This window comes from Gopherus flavomarginatus, chromosome 3 (genome assembly GCF_025201925.1).
Source record: "Gopherus flavomarginatus isolate rGopFla2 chromosome 3, rGopFla2.mat.asm, whole genome shotgun sequence".
Taxonomy (NCBI): domain Eukaryota; kingdom Metazoa; phylum Chordata; order Testudines; family Testudinidae; genus Gopherus; species Gopherus flavomarginatus.
Genome location: NC_066619.1, coordinates 74,258,529 through 74,275,543, shown reverse-complemented (window position 1 = coordinate 74,275,543; position 17,015 = coordinate 74,258,529). Strand labels below are relative to the sequence as shown.

Genomic DNA, 17,015 nt, shown 5'->3' with positions numbered 1-17,015 from the left:
CCCACGGCATGTCCTGTCAATATCTTTATAGTACAAAGAACTGCTTATATGGCCTTAACCCAAAACCTATTTAACGCAAATAACAATACGCCAATTCTTTATTAATTCCACTTGCTTAAATTAAATTACCTTTAAAAAAATAAGTAAAAACACTGTTGTAAGATTAGTGACAATCAGTAGAGCTAGTTATAGTCTTAGAACCTTAAAATAATAATACTTTAAAAAATTGCATAAGTTCACTCTGCCAGACAGTGGCTTTCCTACCTTTGAATCTTCATTGCTCATTCCAAGTTCTAATACAGCTTGAGGAGATTTCAGTTTCGCTTGGGTGGACTGAGCCATCTGAAGGTTAAGCTGCCATCCAATTGTCTCAAGCTATAAAACACAAGTTCAAATTAGAATCAGATGCTGCAGAAACACTAAGGAGGTGAGCTTTCAACATTTCTCAGTGGTCTGTGTCAATGAACATGGATGGCCAGGCTCTATGTAGGTATTAGAGTTCCTATGCAGAGCACATTCTGCAAATTCTCCCTCAACTATATAATGTGGCTTGTTCTAAATTAATCTGCAGAAACACCCTTTAAATATTGTTTATTCTACGACAATTGTGACAATTTTGAGGGTAAAGCTGTGGTATGTTCAAGTAAATAATTGTGTTCCTAAAATTACAGAGGACAGTGACTTAACGATAATTTCTGCACAATTGGGAAGCAATTTATAAACCAAATCTAAAAAAAATAATTTTCAAAGGTGCTGACCCCCTGAGGTTCCCACTTAAATTGTGTTTTATACTTAAGTTTCCTTCCCAAAAATAGAACTTTAACAGAAAATGTGGTCTGCTTTGGAAAGTAACTAAATAAGAATGTTAAATTCTTACATCAGCAGGTCTGCTCCCTGTGTGCATTCCATCATGCCTGCCAATACTCATGGCAAGAATTATTCTGTGTGGCTTTCCACTCCTGTTAACACTGCAGAACTAAAACAGCTAAGAGTGTGACCTGCAAAGTCTGTTCCTTCTTCAGTTACAAACAAAATGCACATAAAAAGGAAACCATACAAAACACACTCTATATCACTTAAGTCAAGGACCTAAAGTGATTTTCAAACATCAGCAAATTATGCATCACAATACCCCCTATAAGGAGGGTATTACTACATAAAGCACAGAACTAGGGGGCTTACAGGAAACAATTTCTCTAGCTACACGAGAAGAGAAGAAAACTGAAGGGCTGTTACCTGCTGACAGGTTTAATTAGCATATCACTTGCTTCTAGTTAGTTTTATAACGTTTTTGAATTCTATTATTTGGAATTTCTTTACATTTTGTTCACAGGAATGCATTTTAAATTGTTTATGGAACTAAATATATTAAATGACAAAAATCTTTGTTAATGCAGAGTTAAGGGTGTCCAGTGATAGCTTTTGCCCTTCCAGAATGTCAAGTTCAGCAAAACTCAAACTTCTGAAAACAGGAAATACAGAGTTATGATTAACACCCACACAACCTTAACTCTGCCCTCAGAGCCTCCAATAGCCACTGGGAATGGTCTACATGCACTCCAGATACATTCACATTTCAGTGTAACTGTATTGAATGGAGGAGGAATAAGTTGGAGCTTCTTAAAAGAGCTGTGATTGTGTATGGTAAGTGCAGTTAGCACCCGTCCATTAAAGTGAAAAAGCAGAGTGGGAATATGTGTGTTATAGGCATTGTGGGACACTGCTCAAAGAGAGCACTGTTAAGGTTGCATAGGAGTTACCTTAACTCTGTATTTCCTGATTTTCAAAAGTTTGAGTTTTGCTGAATTTGATGTTCTGGAAAGGCATGAGCTATTACCCAGCAACCCTAATGCTGCATTAACCATGTTTTTTGGCATTTAATTTCCTAGCTCTTTAAAAAGAAAGAGAAATGTTTGTTGGTAGGAGCTAATAGTCATTTAGACAGTTCTATTTCTCACCTACGTTTGCAGATGATATACTACTGTGGCTAGGTAATAATGAAAAGACTCAGCTTTCATATAGGGCTTTTCATCTCAAAAGTATTTTACATCATCATCCCGTTTTACAAATGGGAAACTAAGGCACAGAGAAGAGAAGTCACCTAGCAGGCCAGTAGCAGTGCTAGGAATAGTCCCAATCCAGTAGTTTTTTCAATAGACCACATGGTTGCTATGTGACTCCTGAGTTTTCTTCACGGCTCCTGTACATTTTGTTACAATGGAATGGGGATAATGGTTGTACTTTGACATGCTTGCAATGTGTATTTGCTAACAGGGCTGTTGAGAGAACTCTCACCCATGGTCTAGGGCCCAAAACCTTGACAGTTTTACTACATGATGGTTTCAGTAACTTTAAGTGTGTGAGAGATGATTGGTGGCTGCATGCTACCTTGGTTAAGTAGCCTCAGCTTCACACTGAGCTGAGCTCCTCACTCTTACTACCTGTCCCCATATGGGACTCCTTCCCCTGGTTCAACCAGGTTCCCCAGCTATGCCACAGGTCCATCCAGTTCGCTCCTCCTCAACACTGGGCACTCCCATCCAATCTCACACAACAGTGGGGTGTATATTAAATATTCATTTTCTAGATTTTAGATGTTTACATTTATGTTTCTTTCAGCTCCCTCCCTGCCCCAATCCAAGTTCACACAGATGGACAAGAAGAGGGGCTCATATACCCCAAGAAGAGCAAGGTTCCCCAGATTCCAGCTCACACAGGGGGTATGGAGTGGGGCTTAGACCCAACCAGAAAGGCAATCCCCCTCCAACACCTGGTTCATAGGAGGGGGCAGAGAATGGGAGGTTAAATGGACTAGGGGATCCCAGATTGTGGCACACATACAGGAGAGAAATGAGGGACTGACAGGCACCCCCGCCCCTATTCTCCCCCAGTCCCCCTGTCACTCACCCACATGTCCCCGTCACTCACCCACATGTCCCTCTTCCCAGTTTCCCCACCCCTCCCCTCGCACTCTCCACCCTCTCTCCATCACTTGATTCCCCACCATTCCCACCTACTCTTCCCACCCCAATCTCCTTCCCCTCCCAGTGAGCATTTGTTTATTCATTTTCAAAAAAACTGTTTGTGCCTTCTGAATATTCTGCTTTACTCAGATTACAGTTCCCCAAAATAAAAATCCCCCTTGATAAAGGCAGAGTGGAGCAATATTTCTGTTTTTTTTTTTTTAACTTCAGATTTCTGGCCTGGGCTGGATTTGAACTCACGGCACATGTGCAGTGTAATCCCTTTAGCGCATCACTGAACATGCAAGGCTTTGGATGCTCTAAATGGAAGAAACAAAATCTGCTTCCAATAATTTTTTAATTTTCTTTCCTCCAAAGAACTAGTGGATGTTACGCACACTGTTGGGGTAACCCTTGAGCATTGGACAGCCTGGTGCAATACTCTGAGCTCTCATTTGATCTCTGTGAGCAAAAAAGACTGCCAGAATCTCTCAACTCTAAGCAAAGTTATTTTTCCAAGGACTGTATCTCGGAAACCCATAGGTCCACCAGCCCCAGAGTTGGAATGCTAACAGAAACCCAGAGCTCCATGAGGTATACCAAATTTCAAGGCAATCCAATTAACCGTGTAGAATAGATTATAGATCACTTGGGAAAGCAGAGTTTTAACCTTAATTATCGCAGAGCTGTCATCCTTCTACAATGAAAGAGTATATGAATACATGAAAAGGTGCAACACCCTATTCTAATAATTAGTGAGCTCAAATTGGGTAGCTGATCAGAGGTGATAAACAGACTGATCCAAAGGCCACAGAAATCAATAGAAAGACACTTATTGACTTACGGATAGTCTATGCAAAATTTAAAAACCAATTTAACGAAGTCAGTTTAAAAGACAAATTAATTAAAAATTAGTGCAACTCTGTGGAGCAACACGTGTTTTACATCAGAGTGCCCTATTTCAATTTTGTTTATATTGAGTCTTGAGAAAAAAACAAAATAGGGTACTCAGTCCAAAATAAGAGTGTTCACACCAAAGGGTTTTACAGATTTAACTAAATACATTTAAAAGTGGTGCTCACAATGTGTGTAGACAAGGCATTAAGAGTTCCTGCTCTCATATCTGTTTGAATCTTTTATTTTAAACAGGATTAAGCTATATCAAAATAAACCATTTAAACTGAAATATCTGTCTGCACACAAACTTGAACCAATTTAACTAAATTGGATTAAAAACAACACACTATTATTACAACTGGTGCAATTTGCAACATAGACAAGCCCATAGCACCTTGCTTTCCACTGGACAATAAGTCCAGCAATAGAGGTTCCAAACCAGAACATTGGACCGTATCGAGTAATTTGTTCACACACTATTTAAGGTGATATAGAGCAACAGTCCCAAGTCAGTGGTGATGGACTGGATTGGACGTGGCAGCAGCACACCAAAGCAGTGAACAGCACATAGTACCTCAGGCCTTCTGGTGAAAAATCAAGGGGAGACCCTGTGACAAGCTCATGACTGCAGGGTCAAACCAGGGGGTTGTGACTAAGGTTTGTGTATGGTTTCCAATGAGCAAGAATCTCTAGGGCCCCAAAAGACTGGCTAACAGGTACTATCAGAAACTCTGAAGTATGCCAAATATTTGAGAAAAGAAACAACATCTAATGAAGAAGTAGTTTCTATAGCAGATTCTCAAGAAGCCCATGTGTTTGCTGTGTGAGGAAGGAATAACATTAAGGGAGTCCAAAGTTTTTGTTTAAATTTCTTAGAACTGCAAGTGTCAATAGGGTTTTAGGTGAGGGCTTGAGCCAAATGTTTGTTTTATTTTGAAAGGGACCTCCAGCAGTAAACTAAACATCATGTTGTGTTAGAAATGCAGATTTATGGCTTTTATTTCACTCCTAATTCATACTTGTTCTGGAATATTGCAGACATCTTAGAACAAACACAACATATACAGCGACACAACAGTCTGAGTTAACAATAAAAGCCCTAACTTTTCTTATATTAGTTTACCTTAAAATTACTTTGTCTCTGGTAAGAATCGTGGATTTTTTTTTCCATTTTAATATAGCTGTATGAGAACTATATTTGATTAATATATTGTATGCTGTTTGAATCTTCAAAGTGGTTTGCCTATTTATTTTCTTGAAAGAGAGATAGAACATATATTTTGCCATGGCTTTATTTATTTGGAAGATGCTCAAAATTCTGAAATAGTAACTAACCTTTTGTGAGTGGCAACAAGTTTTCTGTACAGTATTTATTTCTGAGTCACAGTACTTGCCAACAATTAAGTGGTACAACTTTTAGGATTAATTTTTCAAAGGATAAAAATACATTTCAATTCTTTTCATTTCTAATATAATGTTCACTATAATAACCCAAAAAGGTTAGAACGATTTTCCAGTATTCATACTCTACTGTGATGTTTTAATGTAATCTCAAAGGTAATTCCTTGGATACACACACACACACACACACACACACACACACACACACACACACACCCCTCTCAATTTATTAAAATAAATAGATGCTTTCAGTTACTGTAGACTTCTGGCATCTTTCCACAGTTCCTCATCAGCATACTTGATATATTTATAATACATATATATACATATACACACAAGTACACATTTATATATATTCTACATACACACACGTATATGAAGAAAAGTTACCCTCTTTCTCTCAAATTTGAAGATAAATATGGTTTGTGTGTTATTTTGCTACATAACATCTTACTGGTAGCACTAATTTTTATCTAGTTTTAACAACTTTTTTATTTAAAAAATCACACACTTTTAACTGTCTGTAAACTAATGACAATGAAGTATAACTAGAAGATGGGGGGAAGGCAGTCGATATCATTAATACAAATTAGCATTTATGGAACATCTTTCAGCTCTTTTCCTCTAGTACTACTGAGGATGACAAAGCAACTTAAAATGGGGAATCTTTAAACTACCTTCGCAATCCCCTAATCCTGAGGCCATTTTGCAGCAACTGGCTCCCCAGGAGGTCATCATGGTAGCTGAGGACCAGCAAGCTTAAAGGAACATAACCACACACCCTACACACCCCCTGTGTGGAAAGCCTGCCCATGTGAAACTTAAATGGCATTTAAGTATTATTTTCAGGGCTTAAGTGGTAGATAGGCCTTATGTGGATTCTCTGTACAACATGGAATTTACCCACTGTAAACTATGTCCACAAAGTTAATGTTTGTAGTCTTGTGTAAACTATCGCCTCCACAACTCAAATTAACTTATTTGTAAAATTACTCTGTATCAGGTAAGACACTCCTGTTCAACTCACTTGTTTGTAGTATGATTTAATGCAAGATAAACTGAAGGAGTGTTGCATGAAAATCTAATAAAACTGGAAAGAGTTGTTATGGTTACATGATAGAGTCAAAGAATTTTATGAATTTTGACAAACAGCACAGCTACTAATAGGAAAGAACTATCCACATCAAACTATAGCATATTTAGAAGCCAACCTAACCCATAATGCTAAGGCGGCATTAACCTAAAGACATCATCGCATAAGCGTACAAAGTGGATATCATGCACCATCTTCAGAGGCTAGCTGTTGGAAATCTACCACCAGTTCTGGCAGGAAAAGTCTGTTCCTGCAATAAACTAAGCTTACCTTCAGCAACAGGCTCCCTTCCCTAACAGACTCCTGATCTACTCCCACTGGATTCCCTATCCCCAACATACTGCGAGAGTAGTTAAGATGCTGAATTGTATTTCATTGTCCAGGTAACCTTATTTTGAATTAAACTGAAACAACTGAAAACAACAGTATAGAATCATAGAAATGTAGAACTGGAAGGAACCTTGATAAGACACACAGCCTCAGTGCAAGGGACTGGACTAAGTATTATCTAGACCAGTGGTTCTCAACTAATTTATCATTATGGGCCGCATATGCAGCCCGCCCCGGACCCCAGATTCCTGAGCCTGCAAGACCAGGTGGCAGCCCACCCCCCGACCCCTGAGCCCGCAGGGCTGAGTAGCAGCCAGCTCTGGACCCAAGATTCTGTGGGGCCGGGTGGCAGCCCACCTCGAACCCAGATCCCGCACAGCTGGCTGACAGCCTCAACTGCACTGGGCAGCCATTAGCAAATAGCTGAGCTGGGCCATAGCTGTGTGCTAATTGGGCTTCACGCAGCCCGTGGGCCGCTGGTTGAGAACCGCTGATCTAGACCATGCCTGAGAGGTGCTGGTCTAACATGATCTTTAAAACCTCCAACAATGGAGATTGCACAACCTCCCTAGGTAATTTGTTCCAGTGCTTAACTACCCTGATAGGAAGCTTTTCTGAATGTCCAACCTAAATGCTCTTGCTGCAGTTTAAGCCCATTAGTTCTTGTCCTGTCCTCACAGGTTAAGGAGAACAATTTATCACTCTCCTCTTTATAACACATACTTGAAGACTCTTTTCATGCCCCCTTCTCTTAGTATTCTCTTCTCCAGATTAAATAAGCCCTATTTTTTTTTCAATCTGTCCTCACAGTTCATGTTTTCTACATCTTCCATCATTTTTGTTGCTCTTCTCTGCACTTTTTCCAATTTGTCCACATCTCCTCCAGAGTGTGGTGCTCCAGCTGAGCCCTTATCGCTGCTGAATAGTAGAAAAATTACTTCTCATGTATTGCTTACGACACTCCTGCTAATTCATCCCAGATTGATTGCATTTTTTGCAACAGTATCACATTGTCAACTCATGTTTAGTTTGTATCCATTGTAACCTCCAGATCCTTTTTTGCAGAACTCCTTCCTAGGCAGCCACGTCCCATTTTGTATTTGTGCAATTGATTATTCCTTCCTAAGGATAGTACTTTGTATTTCTCCTTACTGAGTATCATTCTATTTATTTCAGACTATTTCTCCAGTTTATCAAGATCATTTTGAATTCCATTTCTGTCGTCCAAAACTTACTATCATCTGCAAACTTTATATATGTACTCTTTATGCCATTATCCAATCATTTAATAAGATAGTGAATAAAACTGGACCCAGAACCCCAGCTGATATGCCCTTCCAGCTTGATTGTGAACCATGGATAACTACTTTCTGAATATGCTTTTCCAACAAGTTTTGCACCCACCTTATAGTAGGTTCATTAAGTTTACACTTCTCTAGTTTGTTTATGAGGAGGTCATGTGAGACAGAATAAAAAGCCTCACTAAAGTCAAGGTATATCACATCATCTGCTTCTCCCTCCTCTCTCACCTTGTTAACATGTCAAAGGAGGATATTAGGATGGTTTGACATGATTAGTGCTTGACAAATCCATATTGACTATTATTTATCACCTTATTTTCTTCTAGCTACTTACAAATTGATTGTTTGGTTATTTGGTCCATTATCTTTTCCAAGTACCTGCATGCCTGCCCTGCCCCTGGCACTGCGCCGCTCCACGAAGCGCTGTGGCCCCGGGATGGGGGCGTGGAGGGCTCCATGCGAGCTGCCTTTGCCACACCTCCCTCGAAAGTGGCCGGCACCACGTCCCTGCAGTCCCCACGCAGGCGGACAGAGGGCTCCATGCTAAACACTTATTATCACTGCTAAATATACCACTGCATGATATTCTTAACTGAATTCTTTTCAGTTAATTTTTAAAAAGTGAAAAAAATTGTTACATTCCCTATAATCTATATTGTGTTGTGGAGTAATTCCAAGATTAGTTCATTCATTCAACATCTTTTGAGTTTTCTCAGGTAGATGGTGCAGTAACTGTCTCCAGAATTGTGACCCATCATGACCCCCAGATCCCTTTCCAGTCAGTTGCAGTTTTCAGTCTTGCCATTGAAAAGGATTCCCCAAAAGGGCCAATTTTTAGGGTGTTAAAAGGGGGGAGTTTTTAACCCAGTTAAGGAGGATTGCTTTTCATCCTAGAAAAAAAGGTGACAGTTCTTGGGCAGTTATTAACTGAAGGAGGAAGCTCTTGACCCACTATAGTCTTTACGCTTTCTTCCATGCTATCTTCTTAAGCCTGGAAGAGTCTCCCACTTATGCAAGAAATGACCAAATCCCTCTTCATTCAAATTATTCTTTAACGCACACTTCTGTGAAGCCTTCGGTGTTAGACTTCTGGTGTTCTAAAACACAATAGAAACTAATTTAAAAAATAATGGACACAGATTTTGCTCTTGGGCCTTCTACTTGCCAACCTTATCTGCACTTTACTGTCTGTCTACTTCAGAGTATATCTCCCTTTAGGCATAGTACAGTGCCAAACACACTGACAGCACTAGGTAAAAAAACAATACTTTTTAGGTCATTCGGAAATGGTAGTTAATCTCTTAATTGATGAAGTAATTTCAGAGGGATATCAAAGCTAATTCTGATTTCTAAAAAAAGAAATGGATTTTAAAAGCTGACGTGGTGATGTCCAACTGTGGGATTAGAAGAGAGAAGGAAGAGAGTAATAAACAAATCAGTGACAGTGCTCTTTGTAGATTTCCTGTGGGAAATACATTTGCATGGTCATGTCCTGATGTCTGAGTGTAAGGATGTGGCAAAATTCACATTCTAATTAAATATATCAAGAAGGATTTTACACTATGTAAAAATGTAACACAATAAAAACATTCAGATAATTAAGATTTACTTTTCTGTTCCTGGTGCACTGTTCATATAAAGAGTCTAATCAAATGTTAAGCTAATAAGGCAACACAAGAAGCTACACCTATCAGTTTAATGAAGTCACAGCATAAAATTCAGTCAAAAATGTTTTTAAAAGGAATGAAAAAGATGGAGATTGTTCTAACCACAATGGCTTAGAGCCCGTTTGAATATGACATAAGTCCTCAGCCATCACCAAAAGACAATGAAATTTGCAAGAGAAGATGAAATGTCTAATTATTCAGCTTTGATGAAAATTGATTACAAAATATATAAAGTAGAAACAGAGTTCAATTCTAAGAACATGGATTTTCTAATAATGTGGAACAACAGAAAGCACGCCTGCAGTAAATTCTTATTTTTCCACACAGGACTTCAAAATTATCAACATATGACCACAATTTAAAGCTGCATGAACTCTTGAGTAAGTCTCAAAATAACCAAACAATAATTACCTCCTGCTTTGATATTGCAGTTCTACTGAAAGGTTTACAAAATATAATAGACGAGAAAGCTGGTGTTAATAAGGTGGTACTTTAAATGGACATTTAAAGAAATGTGAGGTACAATACCCAAATATTACTTCCAACTCTGCTAGGCCCTTATTCACTGTTTGCATAAATTTATTTAAAACTCATATTACATAGTGCAGTGAATTACACAGTATTATAACCAGTGTTTTATGCTGTATATTATACTGAGAGATTAAGTGACTAGCCCAAACTTTCAGAAGTGTGGGAAACCTGAGAATAGGACTCTGCTTTCCTCATTTTCAGTCCCCCATTTTTACCACTATACTGTCCTGCCCTCTTTGAATGGAGAATCTACTTTACAGCAGCTCAATAAATACTCACTTTAGGATCTAAGGATCCTCAGCTTAGTTTAGCTTAGCTTAGACATGCATCTGAGGAAGTGGGTATTCACCCACGAAAGCTCATGCTCCAAAACGTCTGTTAGTCTATAAGGTGCCACAGGATTCTTTGCTGCTTTTACAGATCCAGACTAACACGGCTACCCTCTGATACTTGAAGCTTAGTTTTCAACTCTGATGGAATCTTCAGAAGAGGGATTAATAAACTTCCATTTGACTTTTACAAACCCATTGTTGATTATCCCTGGGACAAGCAGTTAATATCAGAAAGAGAACTCAAGGTAGCCACTGATAAAAATTCAATCAAGAGTGGAAAATGATTAACAGCTAGATTGTGACTAGCCCTGCACCTCTATATCTTTAAATATCCATTTAAAATATGCCTCTAATGACAACACCTATGATTAAAAGCATAACACAAACGCTTTAGACCCGCACTATCCACCGCCATAGTGGAATAGTTCTTGGGTGGCACACCATGTCCCAATCTGAACAGAGGTACAAGTCAACTTGCTTGATGACAAAGTAAAAATTTTGGAGTCCAACATAAATTTGGTTTAAAATTTGAATAGACGGGGCGAGGGGGGGAATACACAAACTGAGAACTTCCAGGTTCCCACACACCACAAAGAAGGGTCATCAAACTTCTTACAAGGTTTTAACCACTCTCACAGGAATGCTACACTAACTCAAGATTCTTTTCTGAATATTTTGCTTCAAAGTTTACCTTTACATTACCTCAGTTATTATGGAACACACTAGAATATCATGGCTAGATAAACAACAATGGTGGACTTTTTTTTGCCCCTCCACTTCCTTTTCCCTCTAATCTACCCTTTCAATTATTGATGGGCTGGGGGAGGGGGAGGAGGAAGGGCAAGACTTCCAAGGCTGACATGGTCACCCATCTGCAGAACTGGGCATAATGGGGAGGAAGCTAAAAAATTTCAATCTGGTCTTCCAGAAATGGAAGTTTTTCAATCTTTCCCTCTCATGACAAATTTTGTATTTTTGACCTTTCATCCCAATTCAGGATGATTTTTTTTTCAAAAATGTGAAATGTTTCATGGGAGGGAAAGACTGTTTTCTACTCTACTTACAAAGATGCACCTCAAAAAACCCAAATGCCTGGATCTTCACTAGGATTAAATCGAAGATACAAGTAACTATTCATTGTTGAAACTTTTTAAATAACGAGGAAGAACATACTTGCTAATATGTCTCTGGTAACATTTCTTGTTTCTCCACTAACAGTAACACACTGGTTTTACTCCTAGCAAAATCAAATTGCAATGTAAGTTTTTAAGTGCATGGATAGCTGCAGCTCTTTCACAACACTTTAGCTGTCTGCCCTTCCTACAGCTAACATCTTTGCTTTTCCCGGGTTCTACAATTACTCTAAATGGTAGCAGTGGAATGGTGCACTTCTGCACCTTAACTGCCTTCCCATGGAATCAACATAGGTCTCAAAATCTATTCTCACAGATTACTTCCATGGCAATCTCTAGGCCAAAGAACATTAGCAAATCACTCAGTCTATAAACCCACTGTCTCATATTGAGTCATATAATTGGGATGAAAAACTCATATTCCCAAACTACTGACAGGCCCTTCCAGGAGCTCATCCAAGTGATTCTCTCCTGCATTCAACATAAATGGATACATCTCCGGCCAACTGTGTGACCCAATATTTGAACTGCTATGGGTCACACACTCTCACTTTGGCTGACGACTAGGATCTCTCAGGAAGTAGAAGCAGAATCCTACACTAGTCAGCATTCTAAAACCCTCTTGCCCATCCATTACAGTCACACTAGGTGTGGTACAGCTCAACACTATTATTTGTATTATCGTAGAATCTAGTCATGAAGCAGGACCCCAGTGTGTTAGGCACTGTACAAAAACAGAACAAAAAGAGGATCCCTGACTCAAAGAACTTAGTAAATGGAAAAAATAAAACATTAAGGCAACAAGACCTGAACCAGCTTTTCCAACACCACAGTAAGATCCTCAATCCAGGACTTTGCTTTCCTCCACACTTTCCCTGTTATGCCTGAACAAGGACTAGTTCCAATCACAGTCCTTGCACGTCCCGATGCAGAGAGAGATATCATCTAGAGGCTTTCGCCGCAAAGGCGACATAAATGCCCTAACATGAGTTAAGATGAATCGTCATTTTATTCATTTCAATAGGGAAATATTAAGTGGATGAAAGTATGGTAAATTGTTCCCTCCTTCCAATTTTATTTGTGCTAAAATCCATTTAACATGACAGATTTAGAGATTTTCCTTTTTTCTAACTGGATCTGAAATCTTATCTGTGCAAAATTCTAGGTTGTTTCATTATTGTGACATTACCAAAGAGAACCTACTGTTCAGTCAAAACCTGGCTTTGAACAATCAGTTTCCAGACCAGAACCACACTCACACAGTTGTTAACACACATTTGAAGCAGCAAAATACAAAAGGACTTATGTAATAATGTATATGTCAAGACAATGTAAATAGAAATTCTGAACCATTCTGCATAAAATATTTAGCAACAGTTCTGGATTAAAAATAACAATAAATGAACAATCTATTAAACAAATGACTCATGTAGATGTGATCATATAAACAGAAAAAAACATTAATGGTAAGCATTACATCCTATGGTAATAACAGTACACTGTAAATGGTTACAAACACTAACAAAATCCTTATCATCTGAGCACAACCAGTAAATCAGCAAAGGTGTAGTGCTTAAGTAAAATAAGTTTTGAAATGAAGTAAAAATACACAGTGCTGAAATGGATGAAGCTGATGAGGTGTCCAGTAATGATGTATTTAAATAAGCCATTTGGCAGGAATCTGCACTCATCTGTAAATAATGCAACAGATTTAGGAAAGCAGCGCACGCGGAACCCTCCACGACCCCACCAAGGGCCACAGAGCTTTGTGGTGTGGCGCAGGGACAGGGCAGGCATGCAGGGAGCCTGCCCTGGCCCCAGTGCGTGTTGCTACCACCCCAGAGCCGCTTTAGATAAGCGGAACCAGGCCGGAGCCCGAACCCCTCCTGCACCTCGCCCCCCAACTCCCTGCCCTAAGCCCCCTTGTACAGCATACATCCCTCCTGCACCTCATCCCCCTGCCCTGACCCCCCTCGCACATCCTGCACCCCAACCCCCTGCCGAGCTCCCTGCTGCACCCTGCACCCCTGTGCACCCCAACCCCCTGCCCTGAGTCCTCTCCCGCAGTCTGCACCCCTCCTGCACCCCTTCCCTGAGCCCCTTCCTGCACACCGCACCCCCTCCATACCCCACACCCCATCCTCTGCCCCAGCCCTGGATACAATTTCTCCACCCAGATGTGGCCTTCAGCCCAAAAAGTTTGCCTAGCCCTGGTTTAAACTGTAACTAAGGCTGCACATTGTAAGAGTAGCTGAAATCAACATTATCAGAATTTCTACAAAAGAAAGAAGCTTAGATAATTATGTGACAACCAATCAGCTAAAGCTTTAGTATCAACATATTATGAATACCCCGGTTATTACATTCAGATCCTTGCGATTTCTTTGAAAAGATGTACTACATTTACAATTACTAGCTTTTCACTAAAATACAATACAAATTGCATCTCCCATTTGTGCAAGATTCCCAGATGTGCGGCATTTAAAATTACTAGCTTTTCACTATAAGGTAATACAAATTGCACCTTTCATTTGTGCATGTTTACACCATCTGTGTAATAACTTAAAACATATTTATTCAAATATCTAATAAATTCAAGATTTTGATATTATCTGATACGGTTTAGAATACATATATGCAAGCACAATTAAACCATATTAAGCCTATAACACTGCTTTATATTCATAGAAAACCTAGACCAGGAATGGTGTTGAATACCTTGTCATATACATCATTAGATCTCTGCATAAACAAATATTACTCCTGTTTACATATAAAAGGATTTGAATGCTGACTGGCTTTGTCCTGGTGTGACAAAGTAGAAGAATAATTTACATTTATCTCAGATAAATACATTGCAAATTCATATTAATTACAAAATCAGAAAAGCATAGCCTTCTGGACAGAATACTTGTTAGCAAGTCTGACAGGGTGGAGGTAGAAGTCGTGCTAAATTGAGAGTAAGTGTTCTATAATTTTCTGTGCACAGAACAGTAAGTTTAAGAAAACCCAATGTAGGAAGTTAACACTACCATGCATAAAGCATACATGCATGTATACTCCCAACAAAGTCAAGAGGATTTCTTACACATAGAAGTGTTTGAGGATCTGTCTCATATTAAATCAGTATAAGTTTTTGGATAATTTAGCTACCTAGTGGGAGTGGGACAGAATGGTACTTAAATTTAGCATGGAATTTAATACTGGTTGGTCAGAAACTTAAAGTAAACTAAATCTGTGACAAAGGCCAAAACCATAGGCATCTTTGTAGTCTCCTTTGAAACTGCTAGATTACACAGTACTACTGCAACTACTGAGAAGAAAAATGTATACCAAGTAAATTATGGTATGGTATTAAATCTCTTATTGATCTAGCTTACAATGAGCCCATCAATCAGATCAAATCGGCCTCTAGTGATACAGTTACTGATTTTAGCATGACTGAAAATAAATAATATTCATTTTATAAATTTCAATCTTGACACCGCTCTGAGGCTACTTTCTAACAGTAATGATCTTTCTGGTATTAGCAATGTCTACTTAAGCCACTAACATGGACCTTCATGCCTTCAGTTTCAGCCAGTTACTTACTAGGCTGTTAGTAAAGAAAGCACTGATTCACATTTGTATAGAAGATATGTAAAATCCAAAGCTCCTTAACTATTGATGCAACACCCATTTAAAGTCAAGTACTCACATTTATAATTACTTTTCTTTAGAGTTAGTTTGCCAATTTGAAGATGCGCTGGAGCAGTGTGCCTCTGACTCTTCATTAGGGACAAATTTTGCCTTTCCCCTAGTGAGTATACAAGGTATAACTGGGAGCATAAATAGTGTGGTTCCAAGGCACATAGTGGGCAAAATATGGGTCATCCCTACTAAAGGATCCACACCTACTGTGTGCGGAAGCAATTTTCCACTGGGAAATTCCTGTGTCCCAGAAGGGAGGAGGTTTGTGGGAAGAACATATAAGAGCAGATCTGGACAACATGCAACTACAGTACGCTGCAGAGATGTGATTGCAGCATGTGTACACACATCCAAGCAAGCTCTGATCTAGCAATGAAGCTCTGGCAGTAAAGACTTCAGTACTGGTTAGCCACCTGAGCAAATACTCAGGGGCCCAGATGAAGTCCATACTGCCATAGCTTAACTACAACTGGTACCCAAACTGGCCAGATTAAAGCTAGTTTGGGTGTGCCTCCATGTGCTGCAATCACATACCTTGACTGCAGTGTAGACAAACCTATGTGGCTCCATCAGCCATTTTCCCCACCCATGCACTACCTTGAAGCTGCTGCAGTGACTTGAGCACATCCGGGAGGACAAGGGAATGGAAGATACTTCCCTACGTGACTCTTCTTAGCATCAATCTTAACATAGACTATGCACTGAATCCAGTTGCTTTTCATTATTATATAGAAGTTGGAAAAGTTTTGGAGCAGGCTGGCTAGGGCAAGTTCTTGGAATCTAATTAGATTCCTACCTTCTTTGTTGGACCGCAAGCTGGAAACATTTCATAGATCAAGAAAGTCCAGGTTGGTGAGAAAATAGAGTGTTACTTTTACGTACGTTTGTTGATGGGAATAATGCATACTTCAGTACCTCTGTGGTGATCATAGAATATCAGGGTTGGAAAAGCCCTCAGGAGGTCATCTGCTCCAACCCCCTGCTCAGAGCAGGACTAATCCCCAAAGAGATTTTTGCCCCAGATCTCTAACTGGCCCCCTCAAGGATTGAACTCACAACCCTGGGTTTAGCAGGCCAATGCTCAAACCACTGAGCTATCCCTCCCCCATGATACTGCAGGCTGAAGGTATTATGTAATAAATAGCAGGACAGTACTTTCTTGTGAACTCAGAACCTACAGTAACTTTGCAAAGATCACAATCAAATTACATTGGCTAAGTCTCCATGGGTAAAAACAACAACTTGAGTTTAACCATACAGTATAAATGTGTTTCCAGCATATTAATAATCCCTTTTTCCTCAATCATAGACTTGAAATATAGCCTTTGCTTAAATCAATTAATTTTGAAGTTCCTAGGGCCAAAAACTAACTATAGAAGGTATTATGCACAACGGCATGTGGTTAAGATGCTATATTAATAAACTAAAATGTAAGGTATAAATTTTAGGGTACTCAAAAGTGTGCTAGACACATCACAACGCAGATGAGTTGCTCCAAAATGTGTGCAATATTGTTTCATACATGCCACAGTAACAGGGCAACCAACAATGGGGTGAACATGGGGAGGAAAGACAAGGGTTACAGCAACAACATCACCCAACAACTCAGCAGAGACATATGTACAGTATTGTTGAACACATTTTTGTATAGCTTTTAGTAACTATACATTTGAAATA

At 39.3% G+C, this 17,015-nt stretch overlaps 1 protein-coding gene across 2 annotated transcripts in view; it reads right to left on the bottom strand.

Moving 5' to 3' along the window:
* COMMD10 (COMM domain containing 10) overlaps nucleotides 1-17,015 on the bottom strand; it is a 171,338-nt gene that overhangs the window by 129,378 nt on the left and 24,945 nt on the right. For both annotated transcript variants that reach the window (XM_050945999.1, XM_050946000.1), the window contains exon 5: nucleotides 265-375. In XM_050945999.1, the coding sequence (XP_050801956.1) occupies nucleotides 265-375 (111 nt within the window). The remainder of the gene's footprint in view (nucleotides 1-264; nucleotides 376-17,015) is intronic.